The following is a 22500-nucleotide window of genomic DNA, read 5'->3' as shown; positions in this document are numbered from 1 at the left end:
TAAAATGTCAGATATTTTATCAGACTTTATTAATAATCCTGATATCAGGAGTTGTTGGGAGTTTTGTTTTTTTGGACTGGAGCGCAGGATCGTATTATTGTGCCAGTTCAGTAGATGGAGTTTTTGGGACTGGAGTAAGAGGATCAGAACAAGTGATGTGTGTGGAGAGCATCGATACACTGATATAGAATTTAATTTCTATTATCCTGATAAAAACATCAAATTATACAAATAGACTTTTATCTTTAATCTGATCATTACACATCTACTGTTATTAACATTTATTAAAAAGACTCACTTTTATGTTTTATAAATGATCTCTTATTTCTGATATTTGTAATTTTGTGAGGTTTTGTGATATTCTAATATAAAATATTTGATTCTATTATAAAACCTTGATTTGATGTTCGGTTGGGGCTGAGCGGTTGATCGTACTGAGCTGTAATTGAACACTGTGAGCACTAGATGGCGCCAGATCCTTCATGTAAACTGCAGCGGTACTCTCACTGAACATCGTTTATGATTTTAATTAATATTATCATTTATTTATATAAAATATAAAACTTCAGCAGCAATTACTGTTAAAGCTCATAAAATCATATCCACATGATCTACAGATCTAATCTGATGAATCTCACTGTATCAGACTGTGTTTATGTTCTGTACTCAGTAGTGCTGGTTTTTATTTCTGCTCTATTACAGGACCTGAGTGGAACCAGCAGGTTTAGTGCTGAATAAATAATTCATTCAGCACCAATCAGTAACTGATCAGGAATCAGATTCAGATCTTTAGTAGGTTGATAATAATAATAGTCGCCCCCCCCCTCCCCCCCCCCCCATTTTATTACCCCAATAAATGTTTTTATTATCCAGTTTCCCCTCCTCAGCTTCTTTCTTTTATTTATTCCTCTGTTTACTTTTATTTTCACTCCTTCATCCCTCCATCATTCAGTCAGTGATTTATTGTTAGTGAACACTTGCTGGGGCCGTGGAGCGACCTGGAACCACTAAGCTCAAGGTGGTACCGTGATTTATCACAGGGCTTCAGCCGCCCCTCCCTCTCAGACACAGCCAATCACGTCAACGTACTCGCACGGCTGGCTGATCGCACCGCCGAGATTCAAACCCGGATCCCAGCAGTGGTGGGTTAGCGCTGCACCACCCGAGCGGCCATGAATTTATTTACTCGTTTTGTTCCTCTGTTAGACTTTAAAGCTTTAATTTCTATTATGTGATGCACCATGATTTTCAGATCAGTGTGAATATTTCATCACCTCAATACAATTTCTTTCTCTCTCACTTTATCTCTCTCTCACACACATTCTCTTTCGCTCTCTCCAGTTTGCTCTCTCTCCTCTCTCTCTCTGTGTATCAGATCAGTTTCTCACATTCAGAGTCGAGGACTCGGTGAGTAAAACCTCTCGCGCTCTCTCCTCTCGCTCCTCTCATTCTCCTCTCTCTCGCTCTCTCTCTCTCGCTCTGATGGAGTGATACCCGGTGTGTGTTTGGATTAAAGCTCAGTTTCTCTGTCAGTGCTTTTTTTTGGGGCGATGGTACGCGGCTCTGGACGGACGCCGGCTGCGGTCGCTCCTCTCTTGGCTCTGGACTCGGCGCCGGATGCAGCAGTGCGGTGAGCATGCAGAACCGGAGCGATGCAGAAGACGAGGAGGGTGACGGCGCCCGGCCAGAGTTGGCGCTCCGGGTACTGACGGGATGCGCCCTCTCGACGCTGGTACTGTGCACACTTTTCGGGAATGTTCTGGTGTGTGCCGCCGTCCTGCGCTTCCGGCACCTGCGCTCCAAGGTCACCAACACCTTCATCGTGTCGCTGGCGGTCTCTGACCTGCTGGTGGCCGTGCTGGTGATGCCCTGGAAGGCGGTGGCAGAGGTCGCCGGGTTCTGGCCGTTCGGAGCGTTCTGCGACATCTGGGTAACTTTTGACATCATGTGCTCGACGGCGTCCATCCTGAACCTGTGTGTGATCAGCGTGGACCGGTACTGGGCTATATCCAGTCCGTTCCGCTACGAGCGCAAGATGACTCAGAGGGCGGCGTTCGTTATGATCGGCATCACGTGGACTCTTTCCATCCTCATCTCCTTTATACCCATCCAGCTGAACTGGCACAAAGAGGCGCCGCTGAGTTCCAACCGAACCGTTCCCGCCGTGATGGAGGAGAACAACTGTGATTCCAGCCTGAACCGCGAGTACGCCATCTCCTCCTCGCTCGTCAGCTTCTACATTCCTGTAGCAATCATGATCGTAACCTACACCCGCATCTACAGGATCGCTCAGATGCAGATCGGACGTATCGCTTCTCTGGAACGCGCGGCAGAACACGCACAGAGCTGCCGGACCAACAGCCGATCACACGTGTGCCAACACCAGCATCAGCACACCACGCTCAAAAGCTCCATCAACCGCGAGACCAAAGTGCTGAAGACGCTCTCCATCATCATGGGCGTCTTCGTCTGCTGCTGGCTCCCGTTCTTCATCCTCAACTGCATGGTTCCGTTCTGTTCCCGCCCGAGCGGCTCCGCCCACAGGAGCGCCGGGTTACCGTGCGTAAGCGAGACCACCTTCGACGTCTTCGTCTGGTTCGGCTGGACCAACTCCTCCCTGAACCCGGTGATCTACGCTTTTAACGCCGAGTTCCGCCGGGCGTTCGCCAGTCTGCTGGGCTGCCGGCATCTGTGCACAAGCACGCCGGTGGAAACCATCAACATCAGCAACGAGTTCGTCTCCTACAACCACGACACGCTGGTGCACCAGGAGATCGCCGACGCCTACATCAACATCATCCCCAACATGGTGCAGGGCACCGAAAATGACGAGACCTTCGACCGGATCTCACAGCTCTCGCACCAAGAGGACGAGGAGGTTACGGACTCGGCAGAGATCAGCCTTCACACGCTCTCGCCCTTCAGGAACGGGATTCGCTGACGGCGTCCCGAGCGACAGCAAGTAGGAACGTTTTACACCCACGGAAACCAAATCGTTATAAATACTGACGAGGACGTTCTGATCCTCCGTCATAACCAATCATCATTCAGCTCCTCTCAATCTGCTCCTGGACTGATGACCTTCACTCTACTGCAGTTAAAATAGCAGCTCAATAACCACCGGCTAATAAACACCTACACTCATCAATCAGAGAAATTATTTATAATTTAATCAGTTTAATCAGTTCATTTAGAGTGTCTGTGATGTTAAACCTGCTGGACGGTTCAGTACAGGTGTGAAATAAAAACCTTCAGTATTAAATTCATCTGCAGCACTGAGATGAATCAGAACACCTACAGTAGAACCTCGTTATAGAACATTAACACGTCCCTTCAGAATGAGATTTGATGTTAATACAGGGCAGAATAAACACCTACAGAGCTGAAGAAGAAAATCTGCTCTTTAATTTAACCTGAAGTTTCTGTTCACAGATTTAATATGAAATTAATATAAAGTTTTAAATTAAAACCTTCAGTATAAAATTACAAACCTGAAAGTTTAAGTTCAGACCGGCACTGTAGAATTAACACTGATCTGATTCTCACTGCGTCTGATTAACACTTTCATTTTAAACACTAAACGTGGAGAATTAAAACTCATTAGGCTTAAAGACATCAAATTAATAATTGTAAAGTTAATTAGTGAATAAAACAGCATCACCGTGATAAACACACATCTACAGTGTTAAATACACTATTAAAATACACCTGTATAGTGTTTAATACATTCTGTGTAGAATTAACCCTGACCTGCTACATTTATCCAGTAGGTGTTTATTGGGCAGTGTTAATGTTGGCTGAGTGGATTTAGCTGTGAATATAAACACCAGGTTTTGTGTCTGTAATAAATCTGAATTATAATGATGGTGTTAGTGGGTGGTGTTGGTGTGTGTAGAGTGTGAGGCGTGTTAAGTATTTAGAGTATTTGTAGTTGATCTGATGACCTGTGAGTGTTTATGCAGCGGTGAGAGATTTGCTCAGTAATCTGAGAGTGCGCCGGTGTGATTTGGGACGCAGCCCTGCGTGACCCGTGAGCTCCGGAGGTTTATAAATAATCCGCCATGATTACAAGCGCAGTACTAACATCACCGTGTTCAGTTCCAGCTCCACACGCCTCACTGTGCCAGCGCGCCCATCGGTGCCCTCTGTCTGTACGATTCACACCCACTGAAGGGACACGCGGTGGGCACACAGGGTTCCTCTAAACACACCTCACACACTACACACACCAACACCACCCACTAACACCATCACACACCACACAGAGTCTCATCTGATGTTTACATTCACAGCTAAATCCACTCAGGTGAGTAAACTGAACACTACTGAGTTCCAAACTGCACCTGAAAATAAAATCAGAACAAGTCTCATTCTACAGGACATGGACAAAAGTATTGGGACGCCCTCATGTTTCAGCTACAACAGTCGCTAACAGGTGTAATAAATCAATCACATAAAGGAAATCACATGCTTCTGATTGTGCAGCAACAGTTTAGACTGAGCGGAATGAGAATGCAGACGGTCTCAGTTCAGGACTCAGCGGCTGAACTTCAGCAGGATCGTTTCTCATGGATGACACAGCAGTGCATTGTGGGATTTTTCTCACTCAGCAGTGTATAAAGCACAAATATTTACTGATTTCACTCTATCTGTGATAAAGATCAGGACGAGAATTCTACTGTCAAACCATCAAATCATTATTATTATTATTATCATTATTTATTATTATTATTTAGTTATTATTATTATTATATTATTATTATTATTATATTATTGTTATTATTCTTTATTATTATTATTATATTATTATTATTGTTATTATTATTTATTATTATATTATTATTATTATTTATTTCTGTATTTATTTCAGTGATGCTGTAACATGTTAATGTGAATAAACTGTTCAGGAAGTTTATGAATGTAAACAAGATTACACTCAGTGTGTGTGTGTGTGTGATGTGCTTTATTTATGTTAATGAGTGTTTATTCTGTGGTGTGTGAATAATGTGTGTATGTTTATGTGTGTGTGTATATGATGTGTGTGTATAATGTGTGTGTGTTGTGCTTTATCAGTGTTAATGAGTGTTTATTGTGTGTGTGAGACGTGTGTGTGTGAGACGTGTGTGTGTGTGAGGTGTGTGTGTGATGTGTGTGTGTACAGTGTATCACAAAAGTGAGTACACCCCTCACATTTCTGCAGATATTTAAGTATATCTTTTCATGGGACAACACTGACAAAATGACACTTTGACACAATGAAAAGTAGTCTGTGTGCAGCTTATATAACAGTGTAAATTTATTCTTCCCTCAAAATAACTCAATGTACAGCCATTAATGTCTAAACCACCGGCAACAAAAGTGAGTACACCCCTAAGAGACTACACCCCTAAATGTCCAAATTGAGCACTGCTTGTCATTTTCCCTCCAAAATGTCATGTGATTTGTAAGTGTTACTAGGTCTCAGGTGTGCATAGGGAGCAGGTGTGTTCAATTTAGTAGTGAGAGCTTCACACTCTCTCATACTGGTCACTGAAAGTTCCAACATGGCACCTCATGGCAAAGAACTCTCTGAGGATCTTAAAAGACGAATTGTTGCGCTACATGAAGATGGCCAAGGCTACAAGAAGATTGCCAACACCCTGAAACTGAGCTGCAGCACAGTGGCCAAGATCATGCAGCGTTTTAAAAGAGCAGGGTCCACTCAGAACAGACCTCGCGTTGGTCGTCCAAAGAAGCTGAGTGCACGTGCTCAGCGTCACATCCAACTGCTGTCTTTGAAAGATAGGCGCAGGAGTGCTGTCAGCATTGCTGCAGAGATTGAAAAGGTGGGGGGTCAGCCTGTCAGTGCTCAGACCATACGCCGCACACTACATCAAATTGGTCTGCATGGCTGTCACCCCAGAAGGAAGCCTCTTCTGAAGTCTCTACACAAGAAAGCCCGCAAACAGTTTGCTGAAGACATGTCAACAAAGGACATGGATTACTGGAACCATGTCCTATGGTCTGATGAGACCAAGATTAATTTGTTTGGTTCAGATGGTCTCAAGCATGTGTGGCGGCAATCAGGTGAGGAGTACAAAGATAAGTGTGTCATGCCTACAATCAAGCATGGTGGTGGGAATGCCATGGTCTGGGGCTGCATGAGTGCAGCAGGTGTTGGGGAGTTACATTTCATTGAGAGACACATGAACTCCAATATGTACTGTGAAATACTGAAGCAGAGCATGATCCCCTCCCTCCGGAAACTGGGTCACAGGGCAGTGTTCCAGCATGATAATGACCCCAAACACACCTCTAAGACGACCACTGCTTTATTGAAGAGGCTAAGGGTAAAGGTGATGGACTGGCCAAGCATGTCTCCAGACCTAAACCCAATAGAACATCTTTGGGGCATCCTCAAGCGGAAGGTGGAGGAGCGCAAAGTCTCGAATATCCGCCAGCTCCGTGATTTCGTCATGGAGGAGTGGAAAAGCATTCCAGTGGCAACCTGTGAAGCTCTGGTAAACTCCATGCCCAGGAGAGTTAAGGCAGTTCTGGGAAATAATGGTGGCCACACAAAATATTGACACTTCAGGAACTTTCACTAAGGGGTGTACTCACTTTTGTTGCCGGTGGTTTAGACATTAATGGCTGTATATTGAGTTATTTTGAGGGAAGAATAAATTTACACTGTTATATAAGCTGCACACAGACTACTTTTCATTGTGTCAAAGTGTCATTTTGTCAGTGTTGTCCCATGAAAAGATATACTTAAATATCTGCAGAAATGTGAGGGGTGTACTCACTTTTGTGATACACTGTATAACGTGTGTGTGTGTGAGACGTGTGTGTGTGTGTGAGATGTGTGTGTGTGAGACGTGTGTGTGTATAACGTGTGTGTGTGTATAACGTGTGTGTGTGAGAGACGTGTGTGTGTGTGTGTGAGATGTGTGTGTGTGATGTGTGTGTGTATAACGTGTGTGTGTGTATAACGTGTGTGTGTGTGTGAGATGTGTGTGTGTGATGTGTGTGTGTATAACGTGTGTGTGTGTGAGACGTGTGTGTGTGATGTGTGTGTGTATAACGTGTGTGTGTGTGTTGTGTATAACGTGTGTGTGTGTATAACATGTGTGTGTGTGTGAGACGTGTGTGTGTGATGTGTGTGTGTATAACGTGTGTGTGTGTGTGTGTGTTGTGTATAACGTGTGTGTGTGTGATGTGTGTGTATAACGTGTGTGTGTGTATAACGTGTGTGTGTGAGACGTGTGTGTGTGTGTGAGACGTGTGTGTGTGTGTGTATAACGTGTGTGTGTGTGTGTGATGTGTATAACGTGTGTGTGTGTGTGATGTGTGTGTATAACGTGTGTGTGTGTATAACGTGTGTGTGTGAGACGTGTGTGTGTGTGTGTGTGATGTGTATAACGTGTGTGTGTGTGTGATGTGTGTGTATAACGTGTGTGTGTGTATAACATGTGTGTGTGTGAGACGTGTGTGTGTGTGTGTGTGTGAGACGTGTGTGTGTGATGTGTGTGTGATGTGTGTGTATAACATGTGTGTGTGTGTGTGTGAGACGTGTGTGTGTGATGTGTGTGTGATGTGTGTGTGATGTGTGTGTGTTGTGTGTGAGACGTGTGTGTGTGATGTGTGTGTGATGTGTGTGTGTTGTGTGTGAGACGTGTGTGTGATGTGTGTGTGTATAACGTGTGTGTGTGTGTGTTGTGTATAACGTGTGTATAACGTGTGTGTGTGTATAACGTGTGTGTGTGAGACGTGTGTGTGTGTGTGAGACGTGTGTGTGTGATGTGTGTGTGTATAACGTGTGTGTGTGTGTGATGTGTATAACGTGTGTGATGTGTGTGTGTGATGTGTGTGTGTGTATAACATGTGTGTGTGTGAGACGTGTGTGTGTGTGAGACGTGTGTGTGTGATGTGTGTGTGTTGTGCATTATCAGTGTTAATGAGTGTTTGTGTTGCTCAGATTGATTTTATAATAAATAATTATTGATTCACTCCGTCAGTCTGAGATTGGTTCAGCCGTGTTCATGTAATTAATCCACGTCTCGTTTGTAATCAGGAACGCTCGTTTACGTCACTTGTTTACGTTCAGGCTGTTCGGGCGGGGCAGCGGCCTGTTACACCCAACCCACCACTGCAGAGATCTGGGTTCGAATCTCAGCTGGTGCAGCTGGCTGGACTCCTACACACCCTGTTGTACCCAGACAGGTCAGAGGTCACACAGAGCCTGAGAGAGAGAGATCAGTGTTGGTGTGTTAGAGCGACGTGAGCGCAGAACTTCAGACTCCTCTAACAAACACACACACACACACTCATTTAGGGCTATTAGAGTACAACACACAGCCAAAAGTATGTGGACACCTCCTGATCCTGAGCTGGACGTTTCATTTCAGAAACAATCACTATTAAAACAGAGCGACGCCCCGCCAGAACAGAACACCCCCCCCCCCCCCCCCCCCCCCCGCATGAGTTTAAATTTAACATCTAATTCAGCAAAAACCCAGACAGATTAAAATACATCACATGACCTTATTTCATCCCACACACACACACATTTGCTCTCTCACACACACACTCTCACGGTGGTGGTGTCGGTGGTGGTGTCAGTGGTGGTGGTTCAGATTGAACCTGGACGGGTCGAAGCTGGATCTGATTATAGAGTCTCCCTGTATCGTACACCACTAAGAACTGTTTCCAAAGAGTCACTTTAAAACAGATTGGTTCTGTTTGGTTCTGTTTGGATGTTCTGAACCTGTTGAGCTTTTGTTTTTCACTGAGCAGAATCACACACTGGCGCTGCCCTCACCCGCTGTGCCCACCTCAGTGTGTCGTTATAATCCAGACCAGGAAAGTGTGTCAGAGCACCGACCATAAATCCACCCAAACGATTCATAAAACTGAGTGTGTTCATGTCACCACTCATCAGCTCCTGACCCACAAACCAGTCCAGAACCACCCCGAAACCAGAACCAATCCAGAACCACCCACAAACCAGAACCAATCCAGAACCACCCACAAACCAGAACCACCCCGAAACCAGAACCAATCCAGAACCATCCGACCCACAAATGCTTCAGAATCGAGATGCAAGATGAACTGAACCTGAAATAAAGAGGTCAACGTCGTCCACACCAGTGTTTATTACTGGTAATAACATGCTAGTGAATGCTGACTGGAACAGTGGTGACGCTGCAGGATCAGTGACCTTCCAACCTCAACAACAGCAGAATTTATTGGGGGGGGGGGGGGGGGGGGGATGTAGGATCGATAGGTTCAGCAGGATCACAGCACAGATTGTCCTTCACTGTTTCTGCTGATGGACCATCACGTCACCTCCACACCCACACCTATACCCCCCCCACACACACACCTCCACACCTATACCCCCCCCCACACACACACACACCTCCACACCCAAAAAACAGAAACATAATGAAGGTTCCAGAAATTCAACAGAGAATTAAGTTTAAACTCTAAAATCCAGGAGAAGCAGCGAGACTCAAACACAAACACAGCAGATTCTACAGAGAGGAAACGACATGAACCAGCTGTGGTGCAGTGACAAGGTGAACCAGAATAAAGACAGTGTGTGTGTGTGTGTGTGTGTGTGTGTGTGTGTGTTGTACAGACTGAATTGGTTGCGATGACAACGTTGGAGTAACTGAAGGAGCTACAGAAGGAGCAGCAAGCAAAACAATACACACACAACCAGTATATCGTATATATATGATATACAATTAATATATACGTCACACGATCATTCTGTAGATCACACTGGGCCCCTAAATAATCCCAGTATGATTTGATTGCCCAATCAGAACATCCCAGTCACCTCAATCTGGTTCCATTAACAGTACAGTGAGCTGAGTTTCCTCTCTAGTCACCAGATCTGAACCTATTAAAGAACCTGACTGGTGAGGTGGAGCAGCAGAACTCCATCACAGACGCGGATTTAATCATCTGTAATCACATCTTATTCAACAACAAAAATGATCAAAACTAAAGCTGGAGAAGCTTCTGCTCCCACAGCTGAGGAACACTGAGAGAGAGGAACACAGAGAGAGAGGAAAACTGAGAGAGGAACACTGAGAGAGATGAACACTGAGAGAGAGGAACACTGAGAGAGATGAACACTGAGAGAGGAACACTGAGAGAGATGAACACTGAGAGAGATGAACACTGAGAGAGAGAAAAACTGAGAGAGAGGAACACTGAGAGAGAGGAACACAGAGAGAGGAACACTGAGAGAGAGGAACATAGAGAGAGATGAACACTGAGAGAGAGGAACACTGAGAGAGAGGAACACTGAGAGAGAGGAACACAGAGAGAGAGGAAAACTGAGAGAGGAACACTGAGAGAGATGAACACTGAGAGAGAGGAACATAGAGAGAGATGAACACTGAGAGAGAGGAACACTGAGAGAGAGGAACACAGTGAGAGAGGAAAACTGAGAGAGGAACACTGAGAGAGAGGAACACTGAGAGAGATGAACACTGAGAGAGAGGAAAACTGAGAGAGGAACACTGAGAGAGGAACACTGAGAGAGATGAACACTGAGAGAGGAACACTGAGAGAGGAACACTGAGAGAGAGGAACACTGAGAGAGATGAACACTGAGAGAGAGGAAAACTGAGAGAGATGAACACTGAGAGAGGAACACTGAGAGAGAGGAACACTGAGAGAGATGAACACTGAGAGAGAGGAAAACTGAGAGAGGAACACAGAGAGATGAACACTGAGAGAGGAACACTGAGAGAGATGAACACTGAGAGAGGAACACTGAGAGAGGAACACTGAGAGAGAGGAACACTGAGAGAGATGAACACTGAGAGAGAGGAAAACTGAGAGAGATGAACACTGAGAGAGAGGAACACTGAGAGAGAGGAACACTGAGAGAGATGAACACTGAGAGAGAGGAACACTGAGAGAGGAACACTGAGAGAGATGAACACTGAGAGAGAGGAACACTGAGAGAGAGGAACACTGAGAGAGGAACACTGAGAGAGATGAACACTGAGAGAGAGGAAAACTGAGAGAGAGGAACACTGAGAGAGAGGAACACAGAGAGAGGAACACTGAGAGAGAGGAACACAGAGAGAGAGGAACACAGAGAGAGATGAACACAGAGAGAGGAACACAGAGAGAGGAACACAGAGAGGAACACAGAGAGAGAGGAACACAGAGAGAGATGAACACAGAGAGAGGAACACTGAGAGAGAGGAACACTGAGAGAGGAACACAGAGATGAACACTGAGAGAGGAACACAGAGAGAGAGGAACACAGAGAGGAACACAGAGAGAGAGGAACACAGAGAGAGATGAACACAGAGAGAGGAACACAGAGAGAGAGGAACACAGAGAGAGAGGAACACAGAGAGGAACACAGAGAGAGATGAACACAGAGAGAGGAACACTGAGAGAGAGGAACACAGAGAGAGGAACACTGAGAGAGGAACACAGAGATGAACACTGAGAGAGGAACACAGAGAGAGGAACACTGAGAGAGAGGAACACAGAGAGAGAGGAACACAGAGAGAGATGAACACTGAGAGAGAGGAACACAGAGAGAGGAACACAGAGAGGAACACAGAGAGAGAGGAACACAGAGAGAGATGAACACAGAGAGAGGAACACTGAGAGAGAGGAACACTGAGAGAGAGGAACACTGAGAGAGGAACACTGAGAGAGAGGAACACTGAGAGAGGAACACAGAGAGAGATGAACACAGAGAGAGGAACACAGAGATGAACACTGAGAGAGGAACACAGAGAGAGAGGAACACAGAGAGGAACACAGAGAGAGAGGAACACAGAGAGAGATGAACACAGAGAGAGGAACACAGAGAGAGAGGAACACAGAGAGAGAGGAACACAGAGAGAGAGGAACACAGAGAGGAACACAGAGAGAGAGGAACACAGAGAGAGATGAACACAGAGAGAGGAACACTGAGAGAGAGGAACACTGAGAGAGGAACACAGAGATGAACACTGAGAGAGGAACACAGAGAGAGAGGAACACAGAGAGGAACACAGAGAGAGAGGAACACAGAGAGAGATGAACACAGAGAGAGGAACACAGAGAGAGAGGAACACAGAGAGAGAGGAACACAGAGAGGAACACAGAGAGAGATGAACACAGAGAGAGGAACACTGAGAGAGAGGAACACAGAGAGAGGAACACTGAGAGAGGAACACAGAGATGAACACTGAGAGAGGAACACAGAGAGAGGAACACTGAGAGAGAGGAACACAGAGAGAGAGGAACACAGAGAGAGATGAACACTGAGAGAGAGGAACACAGAGAGAGGAACACAGAGAGGAACACAGAGAGAGAGGAACACAGAGAGAGATGAACACAGAGAGAGGAACACTGAGAGAGAGGAACACTGAGAGAGAGGAACACTGAGAGAGGAACACTGAGAGAGAGGAACACTGAGAGAGGAACACTGAGAGAGAGGAACACTGAGAGAGGAACACAGAGATGAACACTGAGAGAGGAACACAGAGAGAGAGGAACACAGAGAGGAACACAGAGAGAGAGGAACACAGAGAGAGATGAACACAGAGAGAGGAACACAGAGAGAGAGGAACACAGAGAGAGAGGAACACAGAGAGGAACACAGAGAGAGATGAACACAGAGAGAGGAACACAGAGAGAGGAACACAGAGAGAGGAACACTGAGAGAGGAACACAGAGATGAACACTGAGAGAGGAACACAGAGAGAGGAACACTGAGAGAGAGGAACACAGAGAGAGAGGAACACAGAGAGAGATGAACACTGAGAGAGAGGAACACAGAGAGAGGAACACAGAGAGGAACACAGAGAGAGAGGAACACAGAGAGAGATGAACACAGAGAGAGGAACACTGAGAGAGAGGAACACTGAGAGAGAGGAACACTGAGAGAGGAACACTGAGAGAGAGGAACACTGAGAGAGGAACACAGAGAGAGATGAACACAGAGAGAGGAACACTGAGAGAGGAACACTGAGAGAGAGGAACACTGAGAGAGAGGAACACTGAGAGAGAGGAACTAAGAGGTTTAAACCCGGCACAGAAAAGTAAAAAAAAAAAAAAAAAGATTTTATTTGGAATTTGGGACGAAATGCTTTAATAATGATAGAATTAAATCATTTATTTATTTCATATTCATATTTTACTCCAGCAGAGCTAGAAATAATAAAATCAGAGACACACAGAATGTTTGTGTTGGTGTTTAATAACTGACTGAAAATATAAATCAGTAAATTTATAAAGAATTATTACAAAACTTTTACATGTATAAAAATAATAACGACGATATTAATAATAAACATTTCTAGGGGCCTCAGATTACCCAGAATGCACTGCTGCCTTACACTGAAACCCGTGTTTGTGTTCACGAACATGGAATTCTGAGCATTTTTATTATTAAGTCCATATAAGGAAGTAAAGGCGTGTCACTGAGTCCATATATGGAAAATGGAATGTCTCATTAACCATATATGGGCATGTCATATTGTCCATATAAAGAAATACAATTGTGTAAGTCCATAGATGGAAAATAGAAGGTCTCACTGACCAAATATGTTCATGTCATATAGTCCTTACAAGGAAAAAAAAAAGTGTCACTGAATTTAGGGATGAAATTTAGGTTCATGATCATTAAAGAGGCCGCGTGAGAAACTGTCAGCATAGTGTCCATATAGGGCAAATGTGGGTGTGTCAATAAGTCCAAATATGGAAATATGGGTGTGTTTGATTATATATACACAAAAGTACAGAGGAAATGATGTCCATATATGGACGTTTACCAGAACCTGGTAAGAGATGTGGAGCATCTCTGTGGGTTCTCCTGGACTGAGGTGCACACACACACAAACACACACACATGTGGTGCACCTCTGGGTAATTCAGGGAGGGTGTGTGTGTAAGTGTGTGTATCAGAAGCACGTGTGTGTGTGTGTATCAGAAGGACGTGTGTGTGTGTGTATCAGAAGGACGTTTGTGTGTGTGTGTGTGTATCAGAAGGACGTGTGTGTGTGTGTGTATCAGAAGGACGTGTGTGTGTGTGTGTGTATCAGAAGGACGTTTGTGTGTGTGTGTGTGTATCAGAAGGACGTGTGTGTGTGTGTGTGTATCAGAAGGACGTGTGTGTGTGTGTGTGTATCAGAAGGACGTGTGTGTGTGTGTGTATCAGAAGGACGTGTGTGTGTGTGTGTGTGTGTATCAGAAGGACGTGTGTGTGTGTGTGTATCAGAAGGACGTGTGTGTGTGTGTGTGTGTGTGTATCAGAAGGACGTGTGTGTGTGTGTGTGTGTGTGTGTATCAGAAGGACGTGTGTGTGTGTGTGTATCAGAAGGACGTGTGTGTGTGTGTGTGTGTGTGTGTGTATCAGAAGGACGTGTGTGTGTGTGTGTATCAGAAGGACGTGTGTGTGTGTGTGTGTGTGTGTGTATCAGAAGGACGTGTGTGTGTGTGTGTGTGTATCAGAAGGACGTGTGTGTGTGTGTGTGTGTGTGTATCAGAAGGACGTGTGTGTGTGTGTGTATCAGAAGGACGTGTGTGTGTGTGTGTGTGTGTGTATCAGAAGGACGTGTGTGTGTGTGTGTATCAGAAGGACGTGTGTGTGTGTGTGTGTGTGTGTGTATCAGAAGGACGTGTGTGTGTGTGTGTGTGTGTGTATCAGAAGGACGTGTGTGTGTGTGTGTGTGTGTGTATCAGAAGGACGTGTGTGTGTGTGTGTGTGTGTGTATCAGAAGGACGTGTGTGTGTGTGTGTGTATCAGAAGGACGTGTGTGTGTGTGTGTGTGTGTGTGTATCAGAAGGACGTGTGTGTGTGTGTGTATCAGAAGGACGTGTGTGTGTGTGTGTGTGTGTGTATCAGAAGGACGTGTGTGTGTGTGTGTGTGTGTGTATCAGAAGGACGTGTGTGTGTGTGTGTGTGTGTGTGTGTGTATCAGAAGGACGTGTGTGTGTGTGTGTGTATCAGAAGGACGTGTGTGTGTGTGTGTGTGTGTGTGTGTATCAGAAGGACGTGTGTGTGTGTGTGTGTGTGTGTATCAGAAGGACGTGTGTGTGTGTGTGTGTGTGTGTGTGTATCAGAAGGACGTGTGTGTGTGTGTGTATCAGAAGGACGTGTGTGTGTGTGTGTGTGTGTGTGTATCAGAAGGACGTGTGTGTGTGTGTGTATCAGAAGGACGTGTGTGTGTGTGTGTGTGTGTGTATCAGAAGGACGTGTGTGTGTGTGTGTGTATCAGAAGGACGTGTGTGTGTGTGTGTGTGTGTGTGTATCAGAAGGACGTGTGTGTGTGTGTGTGTATCAGAAGGACGTGTGTGTGTGTGTGTGTATCAGAAGGACGTGTGTGTGTGTGTGTGTATCAGAAGGACGTGTGTGTGTGTGTGTGTATCAGAAGGACGTGTGTGTGTGTGTGTGTATCAGAAGGACGTGTGTGTGTGTGTGTGTATCAGAAGGACGTGTGTGTGTGTGTGTATCAGAAGGACGTGTGTGTGTGTGTGTGTATCAGAAGGACGTGTGTGTGTGTGTGTATCAGAAGGACGTGTGTGTGTGTGTGTGTGTGTGTGTGTATCAGAAGGACGTGTGTGTGTGTGTGTATCAGAAGGACGTGTGTGTGTGTGTGTGTGTGTGTATCAGAAGGACGTGTGTGTGTGTGTGTGTATCAGAAGGACGTGTGTGTGTGTGTGTGTGTGTGTGTGTATCAGAAGGACGTGTGTGTGTGTGTGTGTGTGTGTATCAGAAGGACGTGTGTGTGTGTGTGTGTATCAGAAGGACGTGTGTGTGTGTGTGTGTATCAGAAGGACGTGTGTGTGTGTGTGTGTGTGTGTATCAGAAGGACGTGTGTGTGTGTGTGTGTATCAGAAGGACGTGTGTGTGTGTGTGTGTATCAGAAGGACGTGTGTGTGTGTGTGTGTATCAGAAGGACGTGTGTGTGTGTGTGTGTATCAGAAGGACGTGTGTGTGTGTGTGTATCAGAAGGACGTGTGTGTGTGTGTGTGTATCAGAAGGACGTGTGTGTGTGTGTGTGTATCAGAAGGACGTGTGTGTGTGTGTGTGTATCAGAAGGACGTGTGTGTGTGTGTGTGTATCAGAAGGACGTGTGTGTGTGTGTGTATCAGAAGGACGTGTGTGTGTGTGTGTATCAGAAGGACGTGTGTGTGTGTGTGTGTATCAGAAGGACGTGTGTGTGTGTGTGTGTATCAGAAGGACGTGTGTGTGTGTGTGTGTATCAGAAGGACGTGTGTGTGTGTGTGTGTATCAGAAGGACGTGTGTGTGTGTGTATCAGAAGGACGTGTGTGTGTGTGTGTATCAGAAGGACGTGTGTGTGTGTGTGTATCAGAAGGACGTGTGTGTGTGTGTGTGTATCAGAAGGACGTGTGTGTGTGTGTGTGTATCAGAAGGACGTGTGTGTGTGTGTGTGTATCAGAAGGACGTGTGTGTGTGTGTGTGTATCAGAAGGACGTGTGTGTGTGTGTGTATCAGAAGGACGTGTGTGTGTGTGTGTGTATCAGAAGGACGTGTGTGTGTGTGTGTGTATCAGAAGGACGTGTGTGTGTGTGTGTGTATCAGAAGGACGTGTGTGTGTGTGTGTGTATCAGAAGGACGTGTGTGTGTGTGTGTATCAGAAGGACGTGTGTGTGTGTGTGTATCAGAAGGACGTGTGTGTGTGTGTGTATCAGAAGGACGTGTGTGTGTGTGTGTGTATCAGAAGGACGTGTGTGTGTGTGTGTGTATCAGAAGGACGTGTGTGTGTGTGTGTGTATCAGAAGGACGTGTGTGTGTGTGTGTATCAGAAGGACGTGTGTGTGTGTGTGTGTATCAGAAGGACGTGTGGTTCTTCACCTCCCCGTTTTCCTCTTGGCGTTCGTGACTGTGCTGAACCTTCAGGTTCTCCGGGTTCTCCGCCTCACCCCCGTCGCTCTTCTGTACCATCCTGGGTTGGATGTGGAGAACGTCCTCCATCTCCTGCTCCGCCAGGTCCTGGTCCAAGTTCTGAGGGACCTTGTTGATTTTAGCAAAGCTCTGGCTGATCTGCACGAAGGTTTTGTTCTTAGTTTCAGGCAGAACGACAACGAGGTAGATCGCCGCGGAAACACACCCCCCCACGAACACCAGGAAGGCGTAGTTCTGCAGGGACTCCTGCACACACACACACACACACACTATTAATCTGCTGCTACATATAGTGTAACTGTACCATGAGTGCTGCATTAAAGAGCTCCACTGCAGCAGGGGGCAGCGTGACCTTGGTGGGGGGGATTAAAATGCAGATCTAAGCTTATACCATAAATAAACAAAAACCTGCTCAAGGTCAAAACTGACAACTCTTCCCTCAGTGAGTAACGAGCTCAGAATGTAAACGAGACTCGTTAACATAATTAATGCTCATTAAAGTTTTCATTTGTTAGTTTAGATTAAAGGTGCAGGGTGGAGTCGAGTATACTGAACCCGATCAGACGCAGTTCAGACATATCCGATTCCCCTTTGATGCTGCAGACCTCCACTCCTGACCGAGGAGGGTCATGAGTAACACGCTGGAGATCCGTATCGTGCACGGAGAGTCTCTGCTATCCCCCGTCTCTGTGCAGCACCATGGATCAGCCAGCAGAGGGCGTAACTGCAGCAGGTATGAGGAACCCCCTCCGCCGGAGTTATACCCTCCTCACACCTGCTGCAGTTACGCCCTCTGCTGGCTGATCCATGGTGCTGCACAGAGACCCCTCAAGGCGATGGCGCCCTCTCAAGGTGAAAAGTGTTCCAGTTCCGGGCGTTAAGGACCTGAAACGTCGCGCTGCACCTTTAATTAGCGGAACAAAATGGGCATCAAGGCCACCTTGGACGTATCTAAATCCACTCACGCTCTGCGCTCACATTGAGCCGCTGAGCTAATTAAACGGCTCTTTTTAAAGCCGCCGTCGTGTCTCCTCTAGAACTTCATTAGCGTGGACGCCGGTTTTTCCTGCCTGCGGTACAGATGAGTGAGATGGAGCCTTTTAACGACACCCTGTATTTTAGTGCTGCTAATTAAGGGGTCGTTAGAGGGTGTGCTGCAGACCAAACGAGCCGTACACACACACACACACCCCCCACACACACACCCCACACACACACCCCACACACACACACACCCCCCACACACACACACCCCACACACACCCCCCCCACACACACACACCCTACATACACCCCCACACCCTACAGCACTCCAATCAGCCACGCCCAAAAGGTCACACCCTATTATGAACCTCATACATACATAAATATTCACACCCTCACCACCACACACTCTAAATACACTGCTGGTGTTTTTCCTGGCCGGCTGGAGTGAGTGTGTGTGTGTGTGTGTGTGTGGTGCTTGGGGGGGTTTATCTGCTCTGTACGGTCCATTAGTGATGAAAAGCCTCTGTGTGGCTTTATTTATTAAAGGTCACATTTAAATAGAATGTAATTTACACACAAACACACACACGCAGAGACACACACATACTACACACACACACACACACATACTACACACACACACTGTACCTGTATGAAGGGAAAGATGAGACCCACAATGAAATTCGCCAACCAGTTCACGATTCCAGCCACCAAGAAAGCAGAAGGACGATAGGACTGTTCAAAAATCTCACCCGTCAGAATAAAGGGAATCCCACCTGATAATAATAATAAACATTTATAATCCCACCTGATAATAATAATAAACATTTATAATCCCACCTGATAATAATAATAAACATTTATAATCCCACCTGATAATAATAATAAACATTTATAATCCCACCTGATAATAATAATAAACATTTATAATCCCACTTGATAATAATAATAAACATTTATAATCCCACCTGATAATAATAATAAACATTTATAATCCCACCTGATAATAATAATAAACATTTATAATCCCACCTGATACTAATAATAAACATTTATAATCCCACCTGATAATAATAATAAACATTTATAATCCCACCTGATAATAATAATAAACATTTATAATCCCACCTGATAATAATAATAATAAACATTTATAATCCCACCTGATAATAATAATAAACATTTATAATCCCACCTGATAATAATAATAAACATTTATAATCCCACCTGATAATAATAATAAACATTTATAATCCCACCTGATAATAATAATAATAATAAACATTTATAATCCCACCTGATAATAATAATAATAATAATAATAAACATTTATAATCAGTCTGATAATAAAAATAAAAAACATTTATAATAATAATCTGATAAAAAAATAAAGATTTATAACGTGTATCTAATAAAATATTACATTTATGTTAGTTATTATTAGTCAGTAAAGCTCAGGGTGTTTTACTAAAACACACCCTACACCTCAGTTCTCTGTGCCTGAGCTTGTCTCAGATGGACCGAAAGTGGACGTGTGTGCTGTGCTCAGATGAGTCCTAGGGTGTTTCTGAGACTCTCAGGGGCCTCAGAGCTGCTCCTTCACATCAGGAGGAACCAGTTAAGATGATCTGGGCATCTCATAATGATGCTCTCCGCTCGTCTCTCTCTAGAGCTGTTCCACTCGTCCCTCTGGATGAAAAGCCCGGGGCGGAACCCAGGACCCGCCCGAGGGATCAGATCTCACATCTGGCACAGCTGGCACAGAGCGCCTGGGATCCTCAGGGGAGCTGAGTCTGTTAGTGAGGACAGAGAAGTCTGGACTGACCTTCTCAGCTCGTTATCGCCGGACCCTCACCGGGAGGAACGATTGGAAATCGAAAGAAAATAAAAAAACTCAGAAGATTTAAAGGGTGTCTCATTAAAGTCCTGAACCCTTCAAACTTTATTTAACATTAAAATGTACACACACGCCTGAAACTGCAGCTCCGTCCTGATTCTGATTCTACTCTCATGGTACCAATTACCCTTCAGCACACACCCACACACACACACACACGCAGAACGGAATGTAATAAGGTAAGAACCGCTGCAGGGTGCTGGTGGGGGGTCTGAGTGAGAAAAGTTTTATTCTTCGAATTTAAGGTTTACATGAGTGTGAAGGAAAGAGATTACTGTGTGTGTGTGTGTGTGAGAGAGAGAGAGTGTGTCTGTGGATTTCACATGCTGTGCAGGTGTGTGTGTGGGGTGTGTGTGGATGTCATCATGCATTGTGTGATGATTTCAGTGTTGCAGCGTTACATTAACATTGTCATCACGCTGTTCTGTGTGTGTGAAAAAGTGTGTGTGTGAGAGAGGGTGTGTGTGTGTGTGTGTATGTGAGAGAGGGTGTGTGTGTGTGTGTGTGTGTGTATGTGAGAGAGGGTGTGTGTGTAGATAATTGAATAAACTGGTTGTGATGGCTTAATGTAATAATATTGAAAAATGGAGCATCATTGACCTGACAGCTTATCTGCAGTGTGTGTGTGTGTGTGAGAGAGAGTGTGTGTGTGTGTGTGTGTGTGTTTTTAGCTCTCAGTGTATAAACAGTAAATATAAACCAGTACTTGAATCTTTACTGCAGTTAAACACCGATGAGCCAAAACATTAGAACCACCGTCCAGACGTCTGAAGGTTCCTGTGGTATCTGGTACCAGCAGCTCCTGTTCACTGTGATCTGGATCATCCTGCAGTGATCCTGATTCATCTCTTCCACATACCCAGTCAGTCACTCACACAGCTTTGGACAGTGGACAGGAGATGCATGGGGACTCTGACTGGTACAGAAGGACTGGATGTTCTGTAACAGAGTTGAGGATTGAACCCAGGACCACAGAAGCATGAAGCTGTGCAGCACCGACACTCCCTGCTGAAGCACAGTGTTTTCCTGCTACAGCTGCAGTTCCAGCTCATGTTAGGTGACTGTTTCCTTACTGAACTTGGTACTGTGACCACTGTTCCATGTACATTTTAATGGGAGCAGTAAAACTAAGTCAGATTATATGGGCACAGAGTAGTCAGCAGCTGTGGTGGTGTAATCAGTACTGAGGTCATGTGACACTGTGAGCCCGTATGATTCTGAGGTGTGAGATTTTGGGGACGTACCCGGACCGGAGCAGAAGGAGGCGATAAGTGCCAGGATGGAGACGAAGCTCAGGTACGGCATCCAGGAGTACCTGTCCTACAGAGGGGGCGGGGCATGTCAGGCTGTCAGGCATGTCAGGCTGTGTTCCAAATCACCCACAACATCATCAAGATACTGAGGAACACCTGAGAGCTTGAGTTCCTGCTGATGGGACGTGATCTACTGACCTGCAGGTGCAGGAACACAGTGAGGAGACTGTAACACACGGCCATCGCTGCAAACCCGAAAATCAGCAGGGGCTTCCGGCCAACCTTCTCTATCACCAACCCCTGAGGAACACAGAGAAGAACACAGAGGAACACAGAGAGGAACACAGAGGAACACAGAGAAGAACACAGAGGAACACAGAGAAGAACACAGAGGAACACAGAGGAACACAGAGGAACACAGAGAAGAACACAGAGGAACACAGAGAAGAACACAGAGGAACACAGAGGAACACAGAGGAACACAGAGAAGAACACAGAGGAACACAGAAGAACACAGAGGAACACAGAGAAGAACACAGAGGAACACAGAGAGGAACACAGAGAAGAACACAGAAGAACACAGAGGAACACAGAAGAACACAGAGGAACACAGAGAAGAACACAGAGGAACACAGAGGAACACAGAGAAGAACACAGAGGAACACAGTGAAAGAGACAAATATTTATTTATTTATTAATATTATAACGTGATGTTTTACACTCTGGTTCCATCATGACAGGACGGGTCGTTACTGCTCACACAAGATTCATCAGTTCAGGTTTAATATCAAACACAGTCACGAACTATTCAGTGTCTCCAGTTCACCTCACTTACACGCCTCTGTACTGTGGGAGGAAACCGGAGCTCCCGCAGGAAACCCACACAGACACAAGGAGAACATGCAAAACTCTACACAGAAAGGACCCGGACCGCTCCAGGGAATTAAACCCAGGACCTTCTCGCTGTGAGGCGACAGTGCTACCCACCGAGCCACCGTGCCGCCCCGAGAGAGAAGCACAGAAAGGAACACACAGAGGTGTGTCGGCTGTGTTCCAAATCCCATTAGAATATCGTGAACAAGTCAAGTCAAGAGTCAAGAGAGGTTTATTGTCATTTCAGCTCTATACGAGTACATATAGAAACGACGTTCCTCCAGGTCCAGGGTGCAACATAGAACAAAAAGTGCAAGACAGTACAGTGCAGGTAGACAACATTACAATAATACGAGCTTAAAATAAACAGTGTGGTTAATATTTATTTGTTTGTTTTAATTCTTTTATTTCTCTCTTAATTCCCAGTGGCTGTGTTCCAAATACCAGCAGAGATCAGGAGGAGGTTGGGCTGAGTGAGTGTTAGTTTACGTGGTGTTTGTTTGGGTTTTGTTGTTTGTATTTGCTCGTTAAGCTCGTTAAGCTCGTTAGTGCAGCACTTCCTCTAGAATTATGTGACCTTGACAGAAATCCCAGTAGTCCTGTT

The 22500-nt window shown here is 45.4% G+C and overlaps 3 protein-coding genes across 7 annotated transcripts in view; 2 read left to right on the top strand and 1 right to left on the bottom strand.

The window, feature by feature from the left end:
* zbtb49 (zinc finger and BTB domain containing 49) overlaps positions 1-875 on the top strand; it is a 5844-nt gene extending 4969 nt beyond the window's left edge. The window contains exon 9 of the mRNA XM_063018537.1: positions 1-875. This exon is cut by the window's left edge and continues 511 nt beyond it. The gene's annotated coding sequence lies outside the window, so the exon portion shown is untranslated.
* The window catches only part of slc2a9l2 (solute carrier family 2 member 9, like 2), a 45813-nt gene that overhangs the window by 5967 nt on the left and 17346 nt on the right, over positions 1-22500 (bottom strand). For 3 of the 5 annotated variants that reach the window (XM_063018538.1, XM_063018540.1, XM_063018539.1), the window contains 4 exons: positions 21222-21323; positions 21015-21090; positions 18522-18649; positions 13196-17132 (listed from right to left, as the gene is read on the bottom strand). In XM_063018538.1, the coding sequence (XP_062874608.1) occupies positions 16812-17132; positions 18522-18649; positions 21015-21090; positions 21222-21323 (627 nt within the window). In that variant the 3' untranslated portion in view covers positions 13196-16811. Of the gene's footprint in view, positions 1-7106; positions 8222-13195; positions 17133-18521; positions 18650-21014; positions 21091-21221; positions 21324-22500 lie in introns of those variants that run through there. The other 2 variants (XM_063018543.1, XM_063018542.1) reach the window with 2 other exon arrangements.
* drd5a (dopamine receptor D5a) lies at positions 1637-3149 on the top strand. The gene has a single exon (XM_063018567.1). It carries the CDS (start codon positions 1637-1639, stop codon positions 2939-2941), a length of 1305 nt encoding a protein of 434 aa, XP_062874637.1. The 3' UTR covers positions 2942-3149.

This window comes from Trichomycterus rosablanca, chromosome 22 (genome assembly GCF_030014385.1).
Source record: "Trichomycterus rosablanca isolate fTriRos1 chromosome 22, fTriRos1.hap1, whole genome shotgun sequence".
NCBI lineage: Eukaryota > Metazoa > Chordata > Actinopteri > Siluriformes > Trichomycteridae > Trichomycterus > Trichomycterus rosablanca.
The sequence above is the reverse complement of the archived record's forward strand: the minus strand, read 5'-3'. Positions and strand labels throughout refer to the sequence as shown.